A 25,897-nucleotide genomic window follows, 5' to 3' on the forward strand; every position below is an offset into this window, starting at 1 on the left:
CATTTCCTATGGAAACTAATGAGCTTAAGGGTGAAGTTACCTCATTGAAAGTCAAAATGGTGAAGTGTGAAGAAAAGAAGGATGACCTGAAAAGCAGATTTAGTAGCAATCTCTGCATATTAAGCATTGCTATGGGAAATAGTATAATTAGTTTTCTTCAGAAGTTATTCCTTGGAATTGTGTAAGTGGTATTTCAGCTCCCAAACATCATGCAGAAAGAATGTTAGATAAAATAGGTGGAAAAAATGCAAAATCCCCACACATTCTTTTTAAAACCAAAAGATCCTTTTCCTAGCTTCCAGTAACACGAAGACTGTTGGTTTATTTTTAGAGGGCAGACTGTACAAAATAAGGCCCCCTTCCAGCAGAATTTTGTAAGAGACCATAAAAAAAAAAAAAAAAAAAAAAAAGATTTTCAGAGCATAATTTAGAATGGAGCATTCTCAACTGCCTAACTCCTTGTACTTGAATCACTTACTTCCCTAAGCTCTTGCTGTAGGCTAAGCCATCTGCACTACACAATCCTACCAAAGATTAGAAATTGATATAAAATGGATGCATTTCTTTTGGTAAAATGAATGAGCTAATGCTTGACCTTCAATTCCAAGCTTCTATTAAAAACAGAGAAAACAATACAGAGCTTAAACACAGATTATCCTACAAAGTTGCTGATACTTAAGATACCGAGGACTCTCAAAGTAAAACCACCTGTTGCTATTAGTATTTTGTCAGCTATTGCATTTGCAAAAGGCCGTGTTTTTTCTCAGAAGCTTGATACCCTTTTCTTTATGGAGGAAGAGCTCTGAAGTACTTATGTTGTGCCAGTACCGATCAGTTGGCAGGGCAGTCCAAAAATCAACAAGTGGCAAGTCCAAAAATCAACAGCATCCTCGTAAACTAAATTAGTTACAGGTCATTTGGTGATATAATGGAGCATAAAACACTTAAAACCACAAATATAAGTGCAGGACAAATGAAAACCATTAAAAGATTTAAGGTCTATCAGTTTGTCTGTAAGGCATACTGAACAACGTAGCATTTCCACTCTTTTATTACTTAACCGTGAGTTTGAGCCTCTCTTAAACTTAGTCTGAAGAACAAATGACACCTGGGTTAAGAATAGCTGTATAGATAGGCTGCAAGTTAAAGACACCTAGCTTCAAGTGTGGAAACAACAACAGCGCAAAGAATCCTAGAATGCTAAGCTGCAACTTGAAGTTCAACTATTCTGGCCTCACTGTCTGTAGCATCATGCAGAAAGGACTGCAGATAAATCCTATTTCCTCGGCAGGGAAATAGGTCTATTTTAAAATAAGTCCCATTAATAGCAGCCATTTGAAATCTTACCATTTATATGAATTAGATCATTGAAAATCCCAAAGGTATAAGGATTAGCATAGCATGACATTCATATCCTCTAGTCTGCTGTTAACATCGGTAGTGTTAGCAAGCATTATAACAGCATTATATGTCAGTCTCTACAGTGTAGCAAGAAATTCAAAGTTGTATGCGCTTTTTTAAAAAAGTGAACTTTTTTTCCTTACTAGCATCTTGAAGTCACCTTGTTTGCAAACATTTAACTTTTTAACTTACATTATTTGCTACGAATCCCATAGATTTGCTAATGATCCCTTGCAGTATAAACTTTCAAGTGTCAGATTGAGTTTCTTTTGTCAATCAGCCAAAAAACCTCACGTCATTTTCAGTTACTACAAGTTCAAGGAAGATACTTCATCGTAAAATCTCAACATTCAAATAATTGATAGCTTGACCAGTCATGAGAAAACGTCACACATCCATTTCTGTGGTGAAAGAATACGTCACAGAAGAAACAGAAACAGGCGACTTCAGTGAATATCTTTTTTTTTTTTTTTAATTAATAACTTCTTAGTTCAGGAAAAAAAATAAATCACAAAAGAGAACTGGAAGAACTACACTCCACCTTCTTTATAAAAGAACTTTCTCAAAGAGACTATGTACCTTATTTACCACTATGTCAAACTCTATCATAATCACCCTGGTTTTCACAAGATCTATTCTACTACATTGCATGCTCAGCTTCCAAATATCTCTTATAAAGGAGGTGGGGGTGTGCTTTAGACAGGTTAAAAAATATGCTGCACCTTTACAGTATTTAAACAATTACACCAAGCATAGTTCATACATTTATCACATTAACTATCACCTGGTAACCATACATTTAAAAAGGTCTAATGTATAGAGTATGTAATACCCATGACAGATACTCTTACTTACTTAAGAGCATATAAAGATCAGGATTTATTCACCCTCCCCATCTGCAAGTTAATTTCTCATCTCTTCCTGGTACAATACAAATGACAAAAAAAAAAATCCCTTCATTCCATTGCACTACTGCAACCCTATATGCATAGAAAGGCAGATCAATTACCTATAACAGGGAAAAGGTTTTTTTAAAAGGAATTTGAAGAACCTCTACTGCACAGGTAGTTTAGATGTTAAGTACCTAAGTTCCACTTTTTTTCCAGATTTTTTTTTGTCACATATCCCTATACAAACATAACTTGAGTAAGTGCAAGCGAGGTTGTACATAGTACTGTAGATACTACTTTTGACCAAAAAAATTCAGCACAAGAGGCTTGAACACTAGCACAGTGACAAGTCTATGCTGAAAGCCCATCTGGGGTGTGGGAAGTGGTGAATGAGAATGCAAAGCACATTGCTGCATATAATGTGCAAAGGCTTGATCTCTACAACTGCACTCATTTTGCTACATGCACAGCCAGAGATGAAAAATGAGATCAAAAACAGCTGGGAATGGTTGTCCTGAGAAGATACAATAACCATTAAAAAAATCTAAACATAAAATACAAATACAGAAGCAACAGAACATTGTTAATAATACTAAAAGACAGAAACACACTGTTGTTGTTAAAAGAAGTTTCAAGTATTATTCCAGATCCAATTTCAATCCTACTCATAGGAGAAAATGCCCAGAGACTAGGAAGAGAAGTCCACACCAAAGTGTATTTTTAATAGCATACGGACATGGTCAGCAGACCCAGCCTTGCGGCAGCTATTTTGAAAAATAAAAATCTAAACATAAATGCATAATTTTAATTAGCATTCATATTAAGATGTGCATTACTGGAAGTAGTTTTTGTTTTTTAATTCACTGACACCAGTAGATGTGATGTGCTGCATCATTTGTGCTCCATTATATCGCAAGATAGTGTGTACACTTTTTAACGTAGCAGAATAAGTCCTACTCACAAGTAAGGCATACTGAAAAACAACATGGTATCTACAGAGGTAACTTTGTATGCTTTCTTCTCGTTCTGTTTCACTCTTCTAAGTATGATGAAAAAGAGAAATTGGTCCCAGTTGAGCTTTGTGAACATTACCTATGAAGTTATTATGAAACAGTTCAGATCATTTGGGGGAGCAGGGAGGGGTGGTGGTGGATTTTTTTTTTTTTAAATGATGCATGGGACATTTCCTGAATGAATTCTGCAAAAGGCATGAAAATAAGATCTATGTTATTTATGTCAGCAACACCAGTGTTCCCCTTCATCATCCCTATCCCTAGCCAGAAATGCCTCCATATTGCTACAGTTTGTCCAAGTAATTATTTTCTGTAAGATTGTTCTACCCAGTAAAGCCGCTATATTCAGTTTTAAATTATAGCTTTTTCTACATTTTTTTTTTTTTTTACCAGTGTATGCATGCTAGAGAACAGCTGCATGGCAGAGGTACATACTTAGCATACAGTATCAAACCAAAAAAGAAATACAAAAAAATGAACCAGTGTCCTACTGGCTGCTGCTCTATGTCAAAAGCACGGTTTGGTCTTCTGATAGAAAATACTACAGAAGTAATATTAGCAGAAGTCTGTTTTGCTTCAAGTATTACCCCAACTTTAAATGTGATTTTCAAATTTTTGTGCAATTATTTTTGTAATTTAACGTGAATAAAACCCATCAACACGACAAAACTAAGAAAAGAAACTGTACTTCTTCCACTATAAAGCTGCACATATGGTAGAAGCTTTAAGCTGAAACAGCTGTTTAATGGATGGAATTTCTTTTTAAAGTGAAGATTAATGCATCTCTAGCCCAAATGCAAAGGGTAGTGACAAAATATCAGACTACCGCAAAATGCAGTTACAAATATACACTGACAATTTCCTTCTTAAATATTAATGGCTCTTGAAATAATCATCAGATACTTATACAAAACATTTCTATTTTAAGTCTAAGGATTTTACTTAGTTTCTTCACAAGTAGTGCAAATACACTCCTTATTCTTCGGTCTTCCCAAGATATGGCTGGTTTTTGTGTGTGATTTCTGTATGTGTTCTTCACTGAAGTGATACAGGGACACTGTAGTCATGAGGATGGAATGCAATGCTTGCTGACTTTCTTGGAAAAAAATCTACCTTATTCATGTACAGCTGTAAAATTCTACAAATTAAAAAGTTCACACCAGATTACCTGATGCAAAAGTTATTGATTCCCTGCTACTGGGAGAACTGAGAAGATCCCCTGAAACCTTAAACTGTACAAGCAGTAAAACAAGTTTTTGTCCCCTCTCTACAGACTACAAGTATTCAGTTCTTGAATCGTGTTTGTTCACAAATGTGATTGAATTTCCTGAAATAAAAAAGAAGAAAGTATTAAAATGCAACACAGTTTTCAGAAGTCAAGCAACACAAGAATCAGCATCTTTCACAGGGGAATTTTAAATGTTTAAAACAGAACATTTACACACTAACAGTGTTTTTCAGAACCTGTTTAGATCAAACCCTGCTAACATGTTATCTGTAACAGGATTTTCAGCATCTCTCCTGCCTAACACTTGGTAGTTTTATTATGCATACAGAAAACCTGTTATTAAATGCCTTCCTCTATACTTCTGCATACTTCAAATCCAGAAGGCAATTAAAACAGGAATCAAGAGAATTAAATTTCGTCCTGAGAGACACGGGTTATTTTTAGTAGACAGCATTACACAACTCACTGGGAACTAGTATTAAGCAGTCTAATAATACACTTGAGCACAAACATGTTCTTTTGCTGGCTTACAGTCTTCTTTCGGGGATAAAATATATATAATGAGAAAAACGTTACTTATATTTTTTTCATTTTATATTATTTGGGAATGGCAAGCTGTCTGCCTGCTCTAAATAGATAGCACAACATTCTATACAAGGTACTCCTTTCGAATTCTCAAAAACCTCTCACTATTCATTCTGTTTCTCTCTTCTTTGGGTTACATGCATCCTGACACAAAGTGAAACATGAGTTGGGGTGCTGAGAGTGTATATACATGTGGGGAAGAGATAATGCAAGTGAGACCACGGTTTTTCTCCCTCTTACCGAATCAGATGAAAGATTAGAAAGAAACCTTGCTTACATAACTGAACTACTTAGCTCAATAACAAAACCACGACTGGATATCTAGGAACGGTATGACAGGTTTGTTTGTGTTTATGGATTTTAAAAACTAACAGCAGCGGCCAGTGAAGTTTTAGAATGGGCTGGTGGTTGAAAGAAAAGAAGTAAAAGGAAAAAAAAAAAAATCACAGTCATTTCCATTTTAGATGGTTATCCACCAAAATGCAAATGCGCACAACTAGTAAGTGCTGTACTATTGAATTAACTCTAACACTTCAGCACAGTATTTCCTGTGTGAATATATAGAGTCCTATAACATGAAGTTACGGGTAACGGTGGTGCTTCTGAATTAAATCTGCAACTTAAATTCCAAGTTATTTTTGAAAGGTATTTGGTAAAACCCTCTGAATTTGTAAATGACTGAGGATGAATATTTTAAAAGTCTTTCTTATGATCTGTAATAAGCTGTACTGACTGGTTATTTTCAACCCACAGTACCTGAAATATTAAAGGAATTATGCTAAGTGTGCATGTTCACTGCAGCATTAGAAAGATGCTGCAAAATCTACTGTTCATTAAAAGCAGTTTCTCAATTAAGGGGTAACAGCTCTTCTGTCTTGAGCTGCACTGAGAGTTTAGAGAATACAGCAAGAAGGATTTTTTTTACCCTTCCCTGGAGCGAGTTAGCTCTTAGGTGGACAATTTTTGTTTTGTTTTTAAAATTCTTTAATATTTGTCTTAACACACATGCCTCTTCATGCCTCTTTTTGTACGAATGGCATTGCATTGGTTATCAGTAGCATTGAATTTTTATTTTTGTTTTTAAAATCAAAGACCTTAGTTTGGGTGGACATTTCACATGAATAACCACGAGTCTACGTCCCTTACATGTATTAAAACACTTGAGAAATAGAGCATTACCCTTTTTTCACGCTCAGTATTTCATTTTAACCACATGACAGATTGCTTGAGTCAGAGAGTAAAATATATTGAACTCCTTCAAAGACCTGAACTGGTAAGCTACAACAGGTTTCTAGCATCACACATTCCAAACTTTTCTTGCTTTTCTTGTTGTAAAATATTCCCACCAATTTATGCCTTTAGGATTTGCTGCAGCTCACTAGAGGAGCATTTCTCATAGATCTGAAAGGGCTAAGTATTGTTTATAGCATTTCCAAGAAATATTCCAGATATGAGCAAATAAAAAGCTGCTTGAGTGGGGGAGAGATGTGCATCAAAGGGGACTTGGGAGTGGAAAATAGGACTTAAGAAGCATAAGTGACAGGTTACATCAACTTAGAAGTGATGGAGGTGCCCTTAGGACATGCATGAAGGGCCTATTTCAAAGATGTTTTAAATGAAAGCCAACCAACCAACCAAAAAAAACACAACCCAAAGCTCACCCACTTCTGTGTATATTGCAGCCATGTTGCTCATGCTACTTCTGGCACCTCAAAGGTTTTGTTTTGTTTTTAAGAAGAAAATCAATCAAACAAACAAACAAAAACTTTATAAATCACATAACTTACATGGCATGATGTGCTTTGACCTGAGTTCGACAGTTGCGCCCCCAGTAGCAATCAGGACGTGACGTGACAGTCACTACAAGAAGAAGAAATAAAATGCTAAGATGGTATGTACTATTACATCACTGATAGTGATGGTTACTGACCGGAGCAAACATTGTAAAGAAACAAGACATTTGCAAGAAACTGCAAAAAACTATCTTGGTTCACCTTTCTAGAAAGGAAGAAAACATTCAGTAAAGGACCAAAAAAAAACCCACACCATTCCGAATCTCATACAGACTTACGATGAAAAGATATGCTTCTCAGTGCTGTCAAGTGAAAGTTCACTACTTAGTTTAACAGACTAGTGGACTGATTAACAGACTTTACAGTTTAGGACACTGAGCATGTCCATATATGTTTCCATATATAAAAAAAAAACACACTAATTAATCTGGGTAGTTTGTTATTCTCCCCTAGTTTTACATACATTATAATTCAGTGGTCCAGCAGGGCATTACGCTAAAAAGAAAAGTAACACCAAGAAGAAACAAGCTAGACTGACTGTCTCTCGTTATGCACAGACGCAGAGTTCTCAATAGTTAAAGACATGGAAGTGGTTGCTAGCAAGAACTGACTGGACAAACGTAATGTTTAAAAGTAGACCGTTGGAAGAGCTTCTGTTCCCAACAGATTTGGGACTGAAGGAGGCACAGTTGCTTGCATGCTATTTTATACTAAAACTGTAAATGCAAACAGATTTAGAATTAATTTATGAAAACATTCTTGTTCCTAGTTGAGAGCTGGTAAAAATATGAAGTTGTTCAGGAAATGTATCATCTTACATATTTAAATGAGAAAAATAAATTACATCAACTAGTTCCTGTTGAATCTATTCTGGATTTTACTGAGTTCCTCTTCTCACTAAGCAGATACATTTATTATATGCATAAGAAATCATATTGAAAGAAAAGATTCCATTAGGGAGTCTGACAATAAGTATACGCAAATTTTGCAGCTGACAAGTGAAGCAATCAGTATATTAGCTCTGCAAAAAGACTTCCACCAAGCTACATAAAGGTGCTAAGAAGTTGCCCTACACTGGGACCCATTAATCTGGAGAACATAAACACACATCTCATTTAAATCTAAGGCTTCAAACAGAAGATACAAGAATAAAACTAACTCTTTTAACTGACTTTCTCTGTACTGTGCAAAGCTATCCCCACCTGGCAATTCAGCAACAGGAATATTCTGCCTGTACTGGTAGGCAAGTTCTCGAAAGCTGCGAAGGCCACAACAGTAGCAAAGCACTGTGTTCCCAGTAATTCTGTAATCTGGGGAGAAATATATGACATAATGTCAGCGTAAGGAATAAGAAAACAGACTTAAAAACATCATGACACTGGTTATATACACAGAACTTCAACACTCTTGATAATATTACTTACTGAGTTATACATATACAAGGAGTTGCACACAGACCAAAATGAACATTAACGTACCTGACAACATAAAAACTCCTCTTTGAAGAGCTAACAGGCTTTCATTTAACATATTTTTCCAAGTCAAACCCCTGGATGCCAGGTAATCCTAAAAAAAAAGTGATTTAAGAGCTTAAATTAGAAAAATCTCCAACATTACAAGACAGACAGAGCCATTTAACCTCAAATATTTCCAAATCTAGATCTAACTGGGCTTTCAAAATGGGATGATTCTGATTACAAATAAAAATAAAATACCATTTTGTTAGCTTAATGAGCAAGTTATTTTCAAATCACCAATAAAGTCTTTAGCTCAGCATCTTTTGTTCAGAGTATACCTACTTTTGCCAAAACAATGCAAATTGTTTTCAGTCACATTCTCATTTAAGTCACATCATCCCCCTTCAGTCACATTCTCATTTAACTTGCATCAAGATTTCATCCAATCTTTACCTAATTTAGATAACCTAGTCATGGCATGGACAAAATATTTTCCGTGCATCACAAATACAATTTTACCTATTTTGGCAAAACAAACAAACAAAAAATACACGTTTTCCTGCTATATTTTAGTGATTTATTTTTCTCTAACTAATATTTCAGATGTTACACTTTAGACTGTAGAAACTGCCTTCCCTAACAAATACTGAACATTCAGGGCTCACCTGACTTGCCCTTCAGAATCGTGAGCTGCAAGTGGCACAATGCCGTCACATTAGTTTTCAGGCAGCCCATATAATTTCAGGAGTAAATCTTAAGCAATGTACATTTATTATTTTGCATCCTGCATAAAGATTTTTAAGCATACCTTTAGGATATCTGACTCATAGTGGTTGTTATTTAGGACTCCATCTAAACACTTGTCACCAAGATTTATTTCTAAGAAGAAGAAGAAGAAGAGTTACTATTTCTTCCCCAAACCCTCGGTGCTCAAGCATTTTCTGAAGTTTCTTCTGTTCCTGAAATAATGTGCACAGACTCATGTGAGCTCCAAGCACATGGCTGCGTTCAACATGTGCTAAAGCATGTGATAGAAATCAAAGATAAAACATTAAGATTTTACAATTTCACCTTCAGTAGGTGAAAGTAATAGTGAACTACACAAATTAACAGTGTTATTAGAGCATATTCCATTAGTTTCAAACTACAGTCAAGTAATTTCAACTGTTCTAATTTATTTTTCTTTCTTTTTATTTTTTTATTTTTTTTAAACGTTGTGTTTCAGTAGCCTACATATTTAGGAGAGTAAGGTTCTTTTCCAATCAGTTAACACCAAATGTTCAGTGCTCTTGCATTGACTTGCACGATTCTCTTACTAGGCTGAAATATATTATGATCCTTTTTATACTGGAAAGCATTTTGCTCAACAAGCACAGCTTCCAAGCTCAATATGGTAAGGACACAAGAAATTAAATCCTCTCAAAGCTAATACACATCGCTCAAGAATTGTTTGTCATGTGAGGACACAGCCTGTGTTTCCTTTTGCATGACTGTGTTTCAAACTAATCTATCATATTTCTTAAATTACCCGAAGTTCAAGACAGACAGAAATTTTTGCAAAGAAAGCACGCTCATAAGAAACATTTTATCCCCAAATACCACAGAACGGTGCCAAACAGCCAAAACATGCCATCCGAGTGCAGCCCCAGTATAAGTGACAGAAGGGTTGCAGACAAACTGTACCTGTGAAATAACAAAGAAAACCCCTGTTAGGACTGCACACAACAAAACTCAATAGTCACTGTGCCTATAAAGCAATAATAATAGAGCCCGGATAAGCTTGCTTAAAAAAAAAAACGTAAAACTTTCAAATTTAAACTAAACTCTATAGAGGAATAATACATTTTATAAAGGAAGATTTTCATGTGCTGACTATAAGAATCCAATAAAGAATATTCAAATCAAGAACACTCTTCAAAATAAACTTCACTAAAATAAGGAAAGACTTAATTTTGTAGCCAAACTTAAGAAAAACTTTTAAAAATATACATATACATACACTGCTGAGGAGCAACGTGGGGATTCTGTTCACGCTCTGCTCTTCGGTCAGGCATTGGCTGAAAGCAGCAGGTACATATTACATGACTTCCTTGAGCAGGACACACATATTCCTGGACAGCTAGATGGATGGAAAAAGAGAAAGAAAAAGGAACAAAAGTATAGACTGAACGATGCACATGATTGCAATCTGGACTAGGGATCTTAGCGAACACAAGATAAAAATGCAAGTATCAAGGAAGTAATATATATATATTTTTAGAAAGATTCTTTAAAAGAGCAGAAAAATTACATTAAGACTTCTAAACTACAGAGATGTGTAAAAATATTTGAATATGTAAAACAATTTACAAATTATCAACTGTCAGAAGTCTATCTGAACCACAGCCAAACTTCATGGTATTTGCGAAGATAACTATGTGGAGTGGTGACACTCTCACAGTACTACAAGAGTAAGCATTCTTAGTTCATAACAGGTGAATGAGTTGGAATATCTTAGCTGCATACTGCTGAGAAGACTTCATGATACCAACCTGCAGGGAAGTTGGCAGATGTAGAGGGTGCATCTCCCAGTGCTTGCATTCCTCCTGTTTCTGTTTCTTGGCCTGTGCCAGGCAGAGTTGGAACAGAGTTTCTTCGATATCCTGGGCACTGTCTGCATACTATATATGGTTGACTGAAAAAAGGAAATAAGGTCGTAGGAAATAACACCCAGCAAATGCAAATGTAACTCACATCCCTATGCTAGACAAGGTTGGTCATATTCTTGAAGTTTATATTTGGAATTTCTTCATCCAGTAACATATGGAAGTTTACATAATTCAGTACCTCACAGCTGTGAAGAACGCTTTAGTTATAAAATATAGGAAATACTGTGAAAGAAAGGATTTTTAATAGCTGCAGAAAGAAAAATGAGTGGTGTGACTGGAAGCGAGATGAACAAAAAAGAATGGAACAAAGTTGGAATAATTATCTACTGGAAGAGTTTTTCTGTTCTCTTCTAGACATACAGCAAAAAGTGTTTGCTGTTGGAAATGAGAAGCTATTTTGGTGCTTGGGAATCCCTAGGTCAAGCATAAGATGCTTCAGTAGCATATACCTGGTTAAAGCAGCATGCCTGACATGTAAGAAAGCACAATTATTGCAGCTAGACTCATAGGGTCAGAGACTGCTTATCTCATAACACGACCTTAGCCAGAAATCTATTTTCTGTAAAGCAACAGCCACAAAAGGCATTTTCACACATCTTATATGAATCTGTTGTACTATTCAGGATAGAGTTGTTGGTCATAAAATGAATCTTGCTGAGTTTTTGGGTGTTCTAGCATTAAATATTTTTTGTTGACTGGTCAAGGTTCAGAAGGATGGCAGCAGAATTGCTAAGATAATTACTGGTAAGAATGAACTTACCTGAAAACAAAAGATTTATTCTGGAAATGATTGTGGAAACACTATCAGCAATAATAGTGTTTGTGGAACTAGTTTAGCTTGTGGGTTTAGACATTCAAGCATAAACAAATCTAATTCAATGCACAACTTAGACATACCTGATATCTGAAGATTCACTATCTACATCTGACAATTCCAGTAAATCTTCAGAACTTCCTTCCTCATCTGAAAAAGATCTCCGCACCTTAGGTTGCAACATGTCTTGAGTAATTTTGTTTCGAGCATCCATGCTACGTACATCATCTTCATTACGACATTTATCTGCATGAAAGCCAAATTCAGATCTCAAGAAAAGAGCACAGGATTCATCATATTTCTTACTCCCACCCTACTTTAACAATGTGGTTATTGCATTTTCATTTCCATAAAATTTATTCTTAGATAACTGTTCTAGAAGCTCTTAGTTAAACTCCCCTGTCTGCTACTGAGACTCCAGTATCAGGCAAGTGAAGTTTGGTTTTCATGAGTCTATGGTCAAAGTTAATTAAATCCATATTAAAGTATATTTTTCAGTATTATCTGAGTTTAGGCAGCCTAATCAGTCAGTGTCTCCTATTTGATAGAACTGATATTCTTCACCATTAAGTGGTAAAATAAAATTAAAAATATTTTTAAAATAAAATAAAGAATTCCTAGCATATGCAGTTACAGTATTAAATCACCTTTAATTCTCACCCACTACTTGAAATATTACAAGCTATTATGTCAGATTAAATGTAAGCAGTTGTTTTCTTACAGCCATATCAGAGAAAATAGCAAAGCAGCATGACATATACAAACTTAACAGACAATAGTCTTTGTGCTTACATCAGTTACATACACAGCTAATATGTGAAATACATCAGATTCTTTTACACACACTGTTCAACTTGCCTGGATGCTGAATTAGATAAGCTTCAACCAAGTTGTTCAATATATGATTTTTACAAATACGTTCTACTGGACAACGACACGTTGGACATAAAGAAGACCTCTCCATCCATCCTGAGTAGCAGGCAGCACAGAAAGTATGCATACAAGGCTGCAAGCTGGAAAACACAGGCATGACAGCAATGAAAGAATGAAGTAAAAACCAAATCTTTCAATTTTTTAGTTACATTTTTAACACTCAGAAGATATTTATGCTGTGTTGAGATAATCAGAAAGACGCAGTTGTAAAGCATCTGCTTGATTTAACTGTATAGTTTGGAGGGGAGAAAAAAAAGACTCAGAAGGGCTTGTGAATACCCTAACTATCCTGGCCACCTTAAGCAATCGTCCCTGAATTTCTTATCTTAATATCACATGATTACAGCTTTTGTCAATCATACTTACCTTACACAGTCATGCAGCAGTTCTTGGCAGATAATGCAAGTTAATGTTTCTTCCATTTTATCCGGTTTCACATTTGATGTTTTTGCATCTTCAGAGCCAATTTTAATTATACATTCACTTGGAGCTGCTGCTGGAACATTTGGACAGGAATCTTCATCTACAAAGGCAGAAGACTCCATAGGATGTATTTTTTGAAACTGTTTTTTAATTGTTTAAAAAAAGACATGAAAAGTGCACACTAATTCACGGTTCACTGTCAGGGGCTCCACTAAAGGTTCTTGCTTTACACATAACAGTTTCTGCTAAAGAAGTCATCATTTTCACTGGACCAGAAAACAAGTAAATGAGAAGAAGTTGAAAATAGACTGATGACAGCTGACCTGACAGATGGGAGGTGAGGGGGATAAGCGTTACTTTCCTTATTTAATACAATACTACAACATAAAATTACATCGTGAGGAGGGAAAACATTACCTATCCCATACTAGCCTAGCCTTTCAGTCCTCTTTAAGTTTGATAGGTGTGCATTTTCAATTTACTTCACTTTAACAGAAATCTAATAATCTGTGCTTATTTTTCTTAATCTCAGTGGGCTTCTTTAAAAAACTTAAATTAGAAACTTAAAGCTATGTCTAAGTGTTTTAAAATAACTTTCAACGATAATCTTAAAGAGTGCAGAGTAGGCTGCAGAATAGTGCAGTATACTAGCCTTCTTTTAGTTTCTTCTTAGCAGGTTCCAAAATTTCCTCCTCCCCTGTCGCTTGAACATCTGATTCTGCTTTTTCTTTGTCATTGATTTCTGAAGTGATTGCAGAAGTTTCAGTATTGTCATCAAGCTTCTCATGTTCATCATGCAGTGCTCTTACACACACAGATTCTAAGATTGGGAAAGCAGGCACAGGAGTGAAAACTGAGGATTGCGATCCTGCAAAATAAAAACACAAGACTGAACATAACTGCATACAGATATGGGGCATGAAAAAAGAAATTATTCATACGCTGATGATGCACATACATCAATTTAAACATCTGAATAGGAAAAAGTGGTGCAAAAGCACAGAAGTAGTATCTGCTTAACCCTACCACAGGCATTCTGAGCCAATCTAATTGGAAGAACTGGAAATAAGGCTATTAGCTGTGTAACCATATACTTAAATACCCACGACTCACCCTTCTTTAAAGTACAGAGTATTTATTCAAAGACTATTATCCACATCAGTTCTTTCTGACAAAGATGCTAGGCAGAGGATTTATACAATATGGATAATATTCAACAGGTCAGGAGCACAGCAGAGCACAAAGATTTATTTCCATATATTTCAAAGGACTGGAAGAAGTCCAAATGAACTGTTGACAAATGCCATTTTTCAGAGAACTGCTCTTACTCCAGTTCGATTATAAGAGTTGCGCAGCACTGGGGTATTACACTTGCCAATACAAGATAACAGACAAGGGATCTATGTAGTATATTTTGGCCTTAGAGCTCTAAGCAAGAGAAAGGGGTCTGGTGACTGGCAGCAGAAACAGTGACAATTAAAGTAGTTTCTCAGTGACTGCCTGCAAACAAGCACTTGTATCTACTTGCTTTTTGTTATATGAACCATATGCATTTGCTAAGGTTTCACCAGACTGCTATAAACCCATAGTATAACGACAGAACAGTCTGGGATTTACAAGGATTTTGTACATCTCTGAGCATAAGCAATTCTCACAACTGTTCTACCTATCCACCAAGATTTACCCTGCCTACTCAGAGAAAGTACATGCATCTACCTGGTATTTTCATTAGAATTTCACGACGTAAATGCTGCAGACCCAGAGAGGGGTAAGGTTAAAATTCAAATCTGGAATAACAGCTGATGTGATATCAAACTTTAAATACTTGACACAATTCTTACCAGATGTAGAAGGATTATCCTGCTCAGATGCAGACTCAATGAGAGAGGTAGAAGAAGCATTAAAGAGGTTAGATGTAGAAGTAGATGGCTGTGGTTCCTCATAGCAAGACTGAGTAGCTGATGGTGATGAGGTAATTTGGGTCTCATCATTACTTCTTCCTGTACTTGAGGTATCTTTGGTCACATGGCATTGGTTTTCTACATTAGCTTCTACAGTGAGGGGGGGAAAAAAGGGAGAAAGATCTGTGTGACAGCCACCACATCATGGCTTCAGAATTCCTAAGGAATCAAATTCTTTCAAAAAGGCTGCATTAGTTATTGGAGCTTAGCTTAGCTCCTCTTCTTGGGTCTTAAATTACTTCCTTACCTACTGTTTCTTGAGTTGCATCTTGTTTTGTGTTTAAGGATTCATAAAGATACGCAACATCTGAAAGAGATAAAAATATTAATTGGAATTTTTAAACAAAAATCAGCTAACCTTAATCTCACACAAGCAAATTCTGTGTCCAAGCAGCTGCTTCCCCACAGTGTCTGACAACAGAATAGGGACACGAGGGATCACCTCTGTAGTACAATGTTAATACTCCTACTTAGGAGGCAATTAGAAACAGCACAGCAAGATCTTTTCTTCTCATGAAACCAGGCAGAGAGGCTTTTGTGTGAAGTTTAACTTGTGCCAGCCGTAGAACCAGAGGCTTAATCGTTTCTTAAACATAAATTGCTCTGTGTCAGAGCAGACTGCGAGTATCTTTAGTGATAATTCAGCAGAAGTTTTCTTCTCATTAAGCTACATTAAGCTTATTATTTCTTAATTCATTTCTCAAATTCCTCATTTTGTTTACATTTGTGAAATGCATGAACTCAAAAAACAAACAAAGAAACAGATTTATGGCATGCTCTAAGTTTCACCAATAAACTAACTCAGTATATATTAATAAAACCAACTGGAAAGTATCTCCCAATTCCATGATTTTATTTTTTTAAACCAAACACTTCAAACTAATACATTTTGAAAAATTTCCCTAACTTGCTACTTGTCACTGTAAAAATTGGCATGCCCATGACCTCTTTTATGGAGACTTGTTTCTAAACGTCAACAAATTGTTTGTCTTAAAATGACGTAATTCTGTTTTAATTATAGTTTTTTTTTCTCTTTCATGATTCAAAAACGACTAAGCATACCATTTAAAAAAATATTATTTACTTACTGTTCTCTGGCTCATTTTTTCTGTAAACAACATAGATCACATCTCCAGTATGTAAAGGGTATGTCTGCTTCTTAACCACTTTCAGTTTGTTAATTACTGTTCCATTAGTACTGTAAAGAGAAAGAAAAGATAACTTGGAGTAAATGTTTTCATAAATACCTAGGAGAAGGAAGGGAAAATACAAGATACTTTTCATGATGAAAACTGTTGTATCTCAAACATTTTAAGAAAAGATCAAAAAAACTGCTCAGAAACAAAACAAAACACCAAACCAACTGTTAGAGAGACAGAAGTTCAGGCCAATTTGGACTTCAGAGCTCATTTAGAGCTCCTAGTAAAGAGATGGTAGCTGACAGATAGACAAATGATCCCTAACATTTGGCCACCGTGTCAAAAAATTAGATGATTCTTTCTGAAGAAAAATCTCCTTTTAAGTATAAAACAATAAGGGATATCTGAAATATATGAAATCAAGACATAAAGGGAAAAAAAAACATTATGCACAATTAAAAGATGAGTTGGAAATAATTATTTTGGTATTTATAAAAGCTGCATGGAAGAAACTGGGGAAGAGGGAAAGAGGCAGATACAAAGCATGGCTGATTAATAGAGAATCTTTGCTCTTTCACTGTGAGTGATGTTTTATATACAAGCTTTGTAACTCAGTCCCATTATTCAAATACTGAAAAATTTGAGCTCAATTGCAATAAGCCTCTTTCAGGGCTGCAGCATTCTACAACTTCAGACTTCTGCTATTTCAAGTCTCAGCAATTAGTACCAAATATGAAAGAACAGATCTGTTTTTTTCCCTTCAGCAGAGCAAGCTTCTCCATCAAACGACAGCAAATCTCTGCTGCCACCTCCTGGTGGCCACCGCTCATTCTCAGGACACTTCGCAGTCTTTAAATAGACCTAGAAATCAAGTTTTTCTAGAAGAGAGAAACAGTTATTTAGAAATTAGCACCTTCCCTTCTCCTCCGTATTTTTCCTTGAAAAAAAAAGCAACTTGAACCTGGAAAATTCTCTTGTCTTTTATTAATATCAACAGAGAAAGAAAGAAACAAAAGAGAACTTTGGACTGCTGACCTTTTCACAAAGTCAAAAGCATTACATTGAAAAGTTAGAAGGGAAAGGAAGTCCTTTTGAATAACCACAGCATGTCTTGTTCAAGACACTAGTTCTTCCTTTTCCCTATGCAACTGCTCTCTCTATATATATGGATGAATCAACTAATCCAATATAAATAATTATAAAGCAACTTCAGATGTCAACAAACAAAAATCTTCAGGTCACAACAATCTTTGCTCCATTAAAGAATCTTCAAGCTTCTCTTATAAGCAAAGAAAGTACTCTGAGTGTGCCTTTTCACTTTAGACATATAGATGTTGAAGCCTGAAAGACCTGAGAACAAAAATAACAGCAGAACAGACATGTCACTAAAAGCTAAAGTCACAAGAAGTTTAGCAGTTAAGAAGAAAAAATAATTCTAGTCAGTCTGTTGGAAACTGAATTTGTTTTTAACCTAACAGTGATGTTAGTAATAATACATTAAAAAGATGGTTATGAGGGGCAATAAGTCAAGTGATGCATTCTTGGAAAAAAAAGTATCACCGTCGTGCACCAGTAACCACTCATTCTTGGTCTAATGATGCAAGCTGCAGAAACTGCCACCCCGGACCTTAATCCACAAAGTAGCTACCAATATCCAAATCTTTTCAGTCCTGCATAGTTATACTGACATCAGTAAGAACTAAGTAATTAATTATGTGGCAGCTACAGATCCAAATGAAGTAGGAATAAATTGGTCTCAACACAGAAAATCATAAGCTTTTCTTAAATACATTAGCAAACTGAAGCAGTTGTCTTTATATCCCACAATTGTCAAAGAAAAAAAATGAACTACCCCAGATAATTGTGTTATTCTTTCGCTTAGCATTTCCAGTTTCAGGGTTCAGTTTAAATGTTCAGAGACATTTAACAGATATGGTGACATACTGGATTAATGTTGTGGGTATTATTAATGAGACACATGATAAATAATGACATTTGCACGTTCCTCTGATGTTTCAGACTATAGTAAGGTCCTTACAAGGTAAGTAGAAAATACAACGAGAATCCTAAACATGAAGGTCATTAATGTGGACTTACTACTGAATTTATTTTAACTGGCTGTATTTTTGATGTGGAGAAGAAAAACAGGTCCATCAGATATAAATTGTCTGAGCTGTGAAACAAAGTCACAAAAGGTCCCAATGTCACCTTTCTAAAAAGGTGGAAAAAAAAAGGCCTTGACTCAGTTCCAACATAGTTGATGACTTTACAGTTTGATTAATGAACTATACATTATCCAGGCTGTTACACAGATTTTATATGAACAACCACGTTTTGCTCAGACAACGCCTATTTTTGAAGTAGATAAATGATCTGTGTATTGTAAGATACTTTGGTATCCTTCCCAGAAAAATAACAGTCTATTACTTTCTAGTAATTATTGGTGTCTGTCCAGGAAAATAATGTAATTTATGCTAAGACTTATGGGTTAATAGTTTTAGAAGTTATTTAAGTGCGTATTATCCTGAACACACTGTAAACTGAAATGAATTTTGAATTTTAATAAGTTACTGAAGCCCTTCTCTACTGTATCGTTCTCATTTTTTATTTTACATGCACAGAAAAAGCATGACTGCAGGATAAGTAGAATTTAGTAGCAGAAAGGACACCACTCGCCACTGAAGATCAATCTCTTGTTCCCCCACAGAAAGGGAATACCTGCTTGTCTGTCACGATTAAGAGTCTTGTGCAAATAAGACTTTCCTGCTCTGAAAAATCACTTAATATTTAATCAGAATCCTAAAAACAAAACAAACAAAAAAATTAGAATACAACAAGAGGAGGTCCTTAGAAGTTACCTTAGTTGCTTTTTAAATTTCTATTTCAAAGAATCTTACAACTGCTTTTACTTACAGCAAACTAATGACTGCTTCAGCTGTGTGAGGTTAACTTGTATTTCTTTCAAGCAGTACCAAGCAACTAGGGCATAGTTTGGAAAATAAAGCAGAAATATATATCAAAAAAGGGTGATTCCATGGATATTTTATTGTACTATTTGCTAACTCTTGGTTTTGTTATTTCCAATAATTACTCAATAATTAAGTTTTCTACACATTTCCTTCCACCTGCAAATTTATGGTAAGTCTTTTCAAAAATAGATCCAAGAACTCAGTATGCTACCACAGAGATAAAAAAATATGTGGACAGTCAACAATGTGTTTAATGATGTTCTTTGAATTAATTACAATAGAAAGACACAAGTCCACTCAGTTCAACTGCCCCACACTAGCTGCCTCCTTCAATGCATTCCTTTTCACCAGAAAAATCTGAGCTTGACCACAGCAACGTTTCCAAACTATTTTCCACTTAACAGCAGAAAAAGCTGATGCTGCAGTATTTTTCTGGGACTCTGGGCATGAGTATTGCCAACTCAAACATTCAAAATTCTTCTTTCAGCCTGTTTGATTCTTTGGAGCTCAGCTGATATTCAGCACAAACATTGGAAGACCCAGAAGAGTGGAGTGTTCTGCAAGTAGTTACATCAACTTGTTTAGTCTCTTCATTCAGTAAGAGGTAACTACACTTCATACCAACTCCCAGGCAAGCAGAACACAGGAATGACCTTATTCTTTTTTTGCTAGCCACACAGAAGTGCAACATGCATAAGCAGCTAACTGGTAGTACTCCACAGGCATGCAGCCCTTCGATGACATTAGTGATGTAACAGGCCCCACCTTTCCATGAATGCACCATGTAAAAAAAAAAAAAAAAAAAAAGTTAATTTGACTTGGCTAGTTCTTTCTGCTGGCTGCATCTTTTGCCTGGGCTGGGTATGGGGGTACGGGAGGGGAAGAAGGAAAGGTAGGAAAACTACATCATTCACAATTTTCACAATTTCTTTGGCTTTTCTTATCACCATATGGGTCTGAACTACTTCTTCCAACTAAATGCACCTGAAACAATGGATGGTTTTTCAAACTTGGATTTACAGCTGCCCTCTGAAACTACCATGGATTGGCAAACATGGCCTGACCTGCTGTTTGAAATATCTGGAAGTGTGGAATAATATTGGAGGATGACATTTACAAGCCATTACCTAGATGTCCTAGTTAGACCTGACATTTTTTCCCTGAGGTTTAGCATTTTGTCCCACAGCCTCTTGCAGTACAACCATTCCCAACAGCCACAAACCATCAGGGGTTTATCCAGAGACCTGTCCTGTTTACTATCTCTAGCTGCAACCTAGATGGGGAGAGGAAGTACACCCTTATCAAGCTTGTGGATGATAGCAAAGTAGGGGTTATATTCAGTATATGCAAAAGTTGGGCTCTAGAGAGGGCATTAGCCAGCCTGATGGAAACACCGCGATGTTCAGCAAGGGCAAACACAATGTCCTGCACATGGGTTGGAATAACCACCTGCAACGGTAAAGGCTGGGGACAGATCAGCAAGGGATCTTGGTGGATCTTATGCCCAAGCATGAGATCATACACCTTGGATTTATGCCTAGGCATAAGTCAGCAGCATGCCCTGGCAGTGATGAAGGCCTACAGCACACTTGGCTGTATTAACAGGGCGTAGTCGGATGATCAAGTGCAGTGATTATTATTCCACTGTGCTTGGAACTCATTAACCTACGTTTACAATATTACTCTAGTTTTGGGTAACCTAGTACAAGAAAGGTCTTAATAAACTTGAGAAAGTCCAGCAGATATCCACTGAAATGTCCGCAGGGCTGGAGCACCATACCTACGAACTAAAGAGCTAAGGGAACTGGACTTGTTTTACCTGGGAGAAGGCTTAGGGAGCACGGGACCTAAGAGCAACCACCCGGTACCTATGAGGAAGTTACCAAGAAGACAGAGCCAGGCTCTTTACTGAGGCAACAAAGATCATAAATTGAAACAAAGGGAAATTAAAAAATTGAAATAGGGGACCTCCTTAGGCATCTTCCAAGCTGAACAATTCCATGATGTTCTGGCTTTACTTGAGGAAACAAAAATAAGTAGCCCAGGTAAATATCTAGAAGTGAGTTCCTTTTAATATCAGCAGTCTCTAACTGAACAAGAGACAGAAGTTTTGCTCAAAGAAAGATGTCAACTAAAGGTATTTTTCTCAGCAAGTACACAATACTAACCTTGAACTACCAGAACAGTATATTTAACTGCATTCTGATATGAGGAAACAGCAGATTCAGCATGATACCCTGTAAAATCTCCCACATTAAATTTCGTCTTTATGTATATACTTCACTGTATTTTGAACTGTTATCCTCATCTTTGGGTAAAATGCCTTCTAGACACAAAGAATGGCGGGAGCTGGCAGGAAAGTATTGTTTCTTTATTGACTTCAGGGGCATGGCATAAAAAGAATGTGGTTTACAGAAACATTCTGAAATGTCACAGATTTCTTGACATGTAATAAACCAGAAGCTTTCTGCAATCTTAGACAAAAAATCCTGTCAAAAATGAAGCAGATGAAAATTTGAAAGGGATTACAGTCTCCTAAGAAACACCCTTCCATTCAAATTCCTATTTCAAATTTTATAAAGAAAAACTAAAATCCACTAGAAACCACCCACAACCCCTGCAGTGCTACTTGACTTCCATGGTAGCCTTAAAACTCTGTAGAAAATAACTTCACCAGCACAGCAAGTTCATTGGCCTTCAGTATATGAAGAAGCATGTAATTAAATTTATATACTAGAAGTAGTTCCACTAAATTAGCTTTGCTTTTTAACAGTAGTTACAATGAGGTATGTGCTTAAATCTTCTTACATTAAGACCTTAGTTCTCAAACCCTTAACAGAATACAGACACACCATGGAAAAAAATCATTCTGGTTAAACAGAAGAAAACAAAACAAATTTCAGCAGTAGAAATCTAGCAAGCATCTCTTACTATTCAAGTAGTTTGAATCGGCATTAATCTGCATCTGACATGCCCACCACAACAGACAGATAACTACACTGCCTGTAGTATACAGGCTATTGATATTTTGAATACCAGAAAGATGTATAACAAATATGGACTTTTACTATTTTATGAGTTTTGAGATCATCACTGCTGGTATCTATCTCCCTTTACAAATACCTGAAATGAGGCACGCTCACGCTTACAGCTTTTAAGAATGTTGGCATCACTGTGATCCTCTTTTTTTTTTTTTTCCTCCACAAGACTAAAGAAATATCCCACAGAACTATTACATCATCAGTATTTTTCATGAATTCCTTTAAAGGAATAAAAAAATACTTAGAAAGTACCAAAAAAATCTAAAAAAAACACCCCACAGATGCAAAAAGTAAGAGAAAAAGGAAGGAAAATTAGAATTTACTCTCGATGCCTTGAGCAATACACAAGATTTTACTTCACAGACTAAAGAGAAGACAACAACACAAGTGCACAGGAGAACCAACCTTGTATCTTCCAATGACACTTGACCAGATTCTTCATCCACTATGATTTTACAGTGATCTCCAGACACCAACTTGTTGCCAGGGAAAGATAAGTCACAACCTTAAAAAGAAAGCAGATTTTCCAGTGTGCTTAAAAATACACATTACACAGACAGATCAGCATTCTACATGGCTATAAATGCACAGCAAACTGACTCATGTACATCTGCAGTAGTTCAAAATTTCTACTGGCATACAGGCAGAAACACAGTCCATCTATGTGATACATAAACATGGTGAAGTAGCCACATGAACCGATACAAGTTTATTTCAACCATTTCAAGATGTTTTCACTCCCTTTCATTCCCCACTCCCAGCCTTTACAGATGGAAATCATGTCACAATTACTCTGCTCTAGAGTGGTACCAATTCACAAATACTTGAAATGCATCCAAGCTAAATTCTAGAGGGATATGTCACAGAGCACCCAGCTCTTTTTCCACATTAGTGTAACATTGATTGATTTAATTTAACTTCTGGTTCATCCTGGTATAATGGGAAGAATAGTGGAACCAACAGCTGATAAATGAAAGTATCACTGCTCTATGTTAAAGCTTTTTTATTTTGTTTGGTTTTAAATAAGAAAATATTCCTTATCTTTGTTGACAGTGCTGTTACATTATTAAAGCTGACTGGAGATTAAAAACCCCAGGACTGACTAAGATTTAGGGATATGCTGGAGAAGCGTAGTGACAATATTGACATGGTAGAGAATTTCCTACCTACAACTGCAGGGCTCTGAGCAAATCAAGTGTTTTTTACTTCCCTTTAACATGGACTGTTCAAGGCAATTCTCAGATTTCCTTGCGTAAGACACTAATCTCTCTCACAAATGACTCAAAGCACCTGCTTACAGGAAAATGAAACCCCCAAAATATGGTTCACTTTCACCTATTCACACGTAGGTGCACTGTACCTCAGCTGACAAAAACAACATACCCAAAAGGAGCAGCCACTAATGCTGGTGACAGTTGTGACAGCTTATTGCTATCCTGCGCCAAAGATTCAGGGCACAGTCAACAGCTACAGTTAACTGTTGCACAACTTGCAACAACAGGAAGCACAATGAACGTGAGTAAACTAAATTTTACTCAGAATCACGCCAGTAGCAGGAAAGCTCATTTGGAGCACTTTGTCCTTTCTAACATTCTTGAAAATTTTACGAGTAATATTTACAAGCCAAAGCTTGTCATCCAGTCACTCATTTCATTGATCTATCAGTAGACAAGTACAGAAACAATTCAGCTTGCAAGAAATCCAACCCTCATCTAGACCTCAACTTGAAGGATTTATCTACAGCTTAGATAATGTTAAGCAATCTAAATACATATTACCATGTGTAAATACATAAAATGTTTTTCCAACAACATGTTATCTGCATTTCTCATAGAGCAATAACATCTAGAGCTTGTTCAAGACTATTGCTTAACAAGCTGCGATTAGCCAAATAGTTACATCTGATGGACAGGAATTGGAAGTTAGTGTTGTCATGGCAGAGTAGAAAAAATTAAAACACCATGGTGACTGGTTTAAGTACAGTAAGCGTTAAAATAAGAGACAAATATTAATAGCCTTAGATGCGGAACATAAAGCTTTTAAATCCACTCTGAGAAACTTTCTGTACTTGTCGGCAATCTTTATATAGCCAGAAGTAGTGTGAGGTTTTATGTGGACATTTGTTTTTCTGTGAAGCCCAAGTATTTTGTATTGCAGCTCCAACTCATTTTAACCACAGAAACGAAAACGGAACACAAATAAGACTAATGCAGACACTCTTCTGAATTAACTATCATTTTTTCTTATTTGTGCAAACTGTCACTGATGACCTAAAAGACACGTTTTCTTGCAAAGGTGTGCATGCTGAAATCTGGTGAAAACGAGGAAATGTCCTGTGTAAAACTTCCTCTTTGCACAGCGCCAAGGGTAACATGGGACGGTTTCGGGAGCACCTCCGACAGCTGAAAGCACCCAGACCCAACTACTCTCAGTCCAACGACTTGCATTCCACCTCCTAATGCTTTAAGGGCCAGGAGGGGCTCCCTGCTGTCCCCTCCAGCCCGCCCTAGCACAGCCAGCCTGTCCCACCTTTCTTTCGACCGATCGTCCATTCTCTTTTCAGCAGCAGGACGTGCGGCTCTGCCTCATCAGCACCCAGCCGGATCAGCTTCCCCCAGGGCTGCTGCTGCTTGCTCTGCTCGCCTCCTTCCGAGCGCTCCATTTGGATTCACATCTGACAAAAAAAAAAAACAAATAAACAAAGCGACCCCAAATCACACAGCACCCGGGGTGAGGCGGGGGGGGGGGGGATACAGCCAGCCGGCCGGCCGCCCCCTTCCCCTCACGGGGGCCGGGCCCCGCACACCGCCCCACGGCCCCTCGCCGCCCGGGGGCTCGCCGGGCCTCCTCCCTGCCCCCGCCCGCCCCCTTTTGTGCCGAGGCGGAACGCCCTCCCCGGGCCGCTCGCCGCCGCCTCGCAGGGCTCCGCCTGAGGGCAGCGGGCAGGGCCGGCCGGCGCTCCCCTCTCCCCGCAGCTCACCGCCCCTCTCCCCGCTCCGAGGGGAGGCCGAGGGATTGCCGCGGGGTGCCGCGGTCCCCCCCGGCTGCCCGCTCGGGGCCCGGCGTCCCCTTCCCTCGGCCCGGCCCTTACACCCAGCGCGGCGGCCGAGGCGGCTCCTGTCACCAGACATTGCCGCCCTCAGCTGATCGCCGCGGGGCGGGGCCCGGCCCGCCATTGGAGGCGGCCATAGAGAACGCACCGGCGGCGGGGGCGGACCTTCCGGCGCCCGGCACCGAGCCGCGCCGGCTAGAGCGTCGCGTCTTCCGCGGCGCATCGGGGAGAGAAGGGAGACGGGGAGGGGAGGGACGGAGGGCGACGCCTCGGCGGACATCTTGGGTGTGGGCTGGCTCGCGAGGGGGACAACGCAAGGGGCGCCATCTTTGCTGAGGGCGGATCGAGGGTCACACAGCGAGTTGGGCGTGCTGGCAAGCGGCTGAGCTCGGTCGCAGATAGTGAAAAATACTGGTAGTTTAACTCTTCGTTATTGAAGAGTTGGTAGTTAAATAAAAGCATGCTTGCAAGGGAAGCGCTTTCGAAATGATGTTCACGCTGAGGTGGGATCAGTGCCCTTTGGTGGGGTCTGTGCCTGCAGTGGGAAGCC

General features: G+C 37.6%; 1 protein-coding gene across 1 annotated transcript; it reads right to left on the reverse strand.

The window, feature by feature from the left end:
* Window positions 1–1,863: 1,863 nt before the first annotated feature.
* On the reverse strand, window positions 1,864–25,537 carry CHFR (checkpoint with forkhead and ring finger domains). Its single transcript, XM_035340378.1, has 18 exons — window positions 25,387–25,537; window positions 24,825–24,969; window positions 22,701–22,800; window positions 16,235–16,344; window positions 15,394–15,453; window positions 15,027–15,236; window positions 13,838–14,053; window positions 13,129–13,285; window positions 12,688–12,842; window positions 11,913–12,075; window positions 10,899–11,041; window positions 10,367–10,486; window positions 9,967–10,050; window positions 9,176–9,246; window positions 8,389–8,476; window positions 8,113–8,220; window positions 6,905–6,977; window positions 1,864–4,631 (listed from the first exon to the last, which is right to left on the reverse strand). Exons 2-18 carry the CDS (start codon window positions 24,955–24,957, stop codon window positions 4,589–4,591), a joined length of 2,034 nt encoding a protein of 677 aa, XP_035196269.1. The 5' UTR covers window positions 24,958–24,969; window positions 25,387–25,537; the 3' UTR covers window positions 1,864–4,588.
* Window positions 25,538–25,897: the final 360 nt, after the last annotated feature.

Source organism: Oxyura jamaicensis, chromosome 15 (assembly GCF_011077185.1).
Source record: "Oxyura jamaicensis isolate SHBP4307 breed ruddy duck chromosome 15, BPBGC_Ojam_1.0, whole genome shotgun sequence".
Taxonomy (NCBI): Eukaryota; Metazoa; Chordata; class Aves; order Anseriformes; family Anatidae; genus Oxyura; species Oxyura jamaicensis.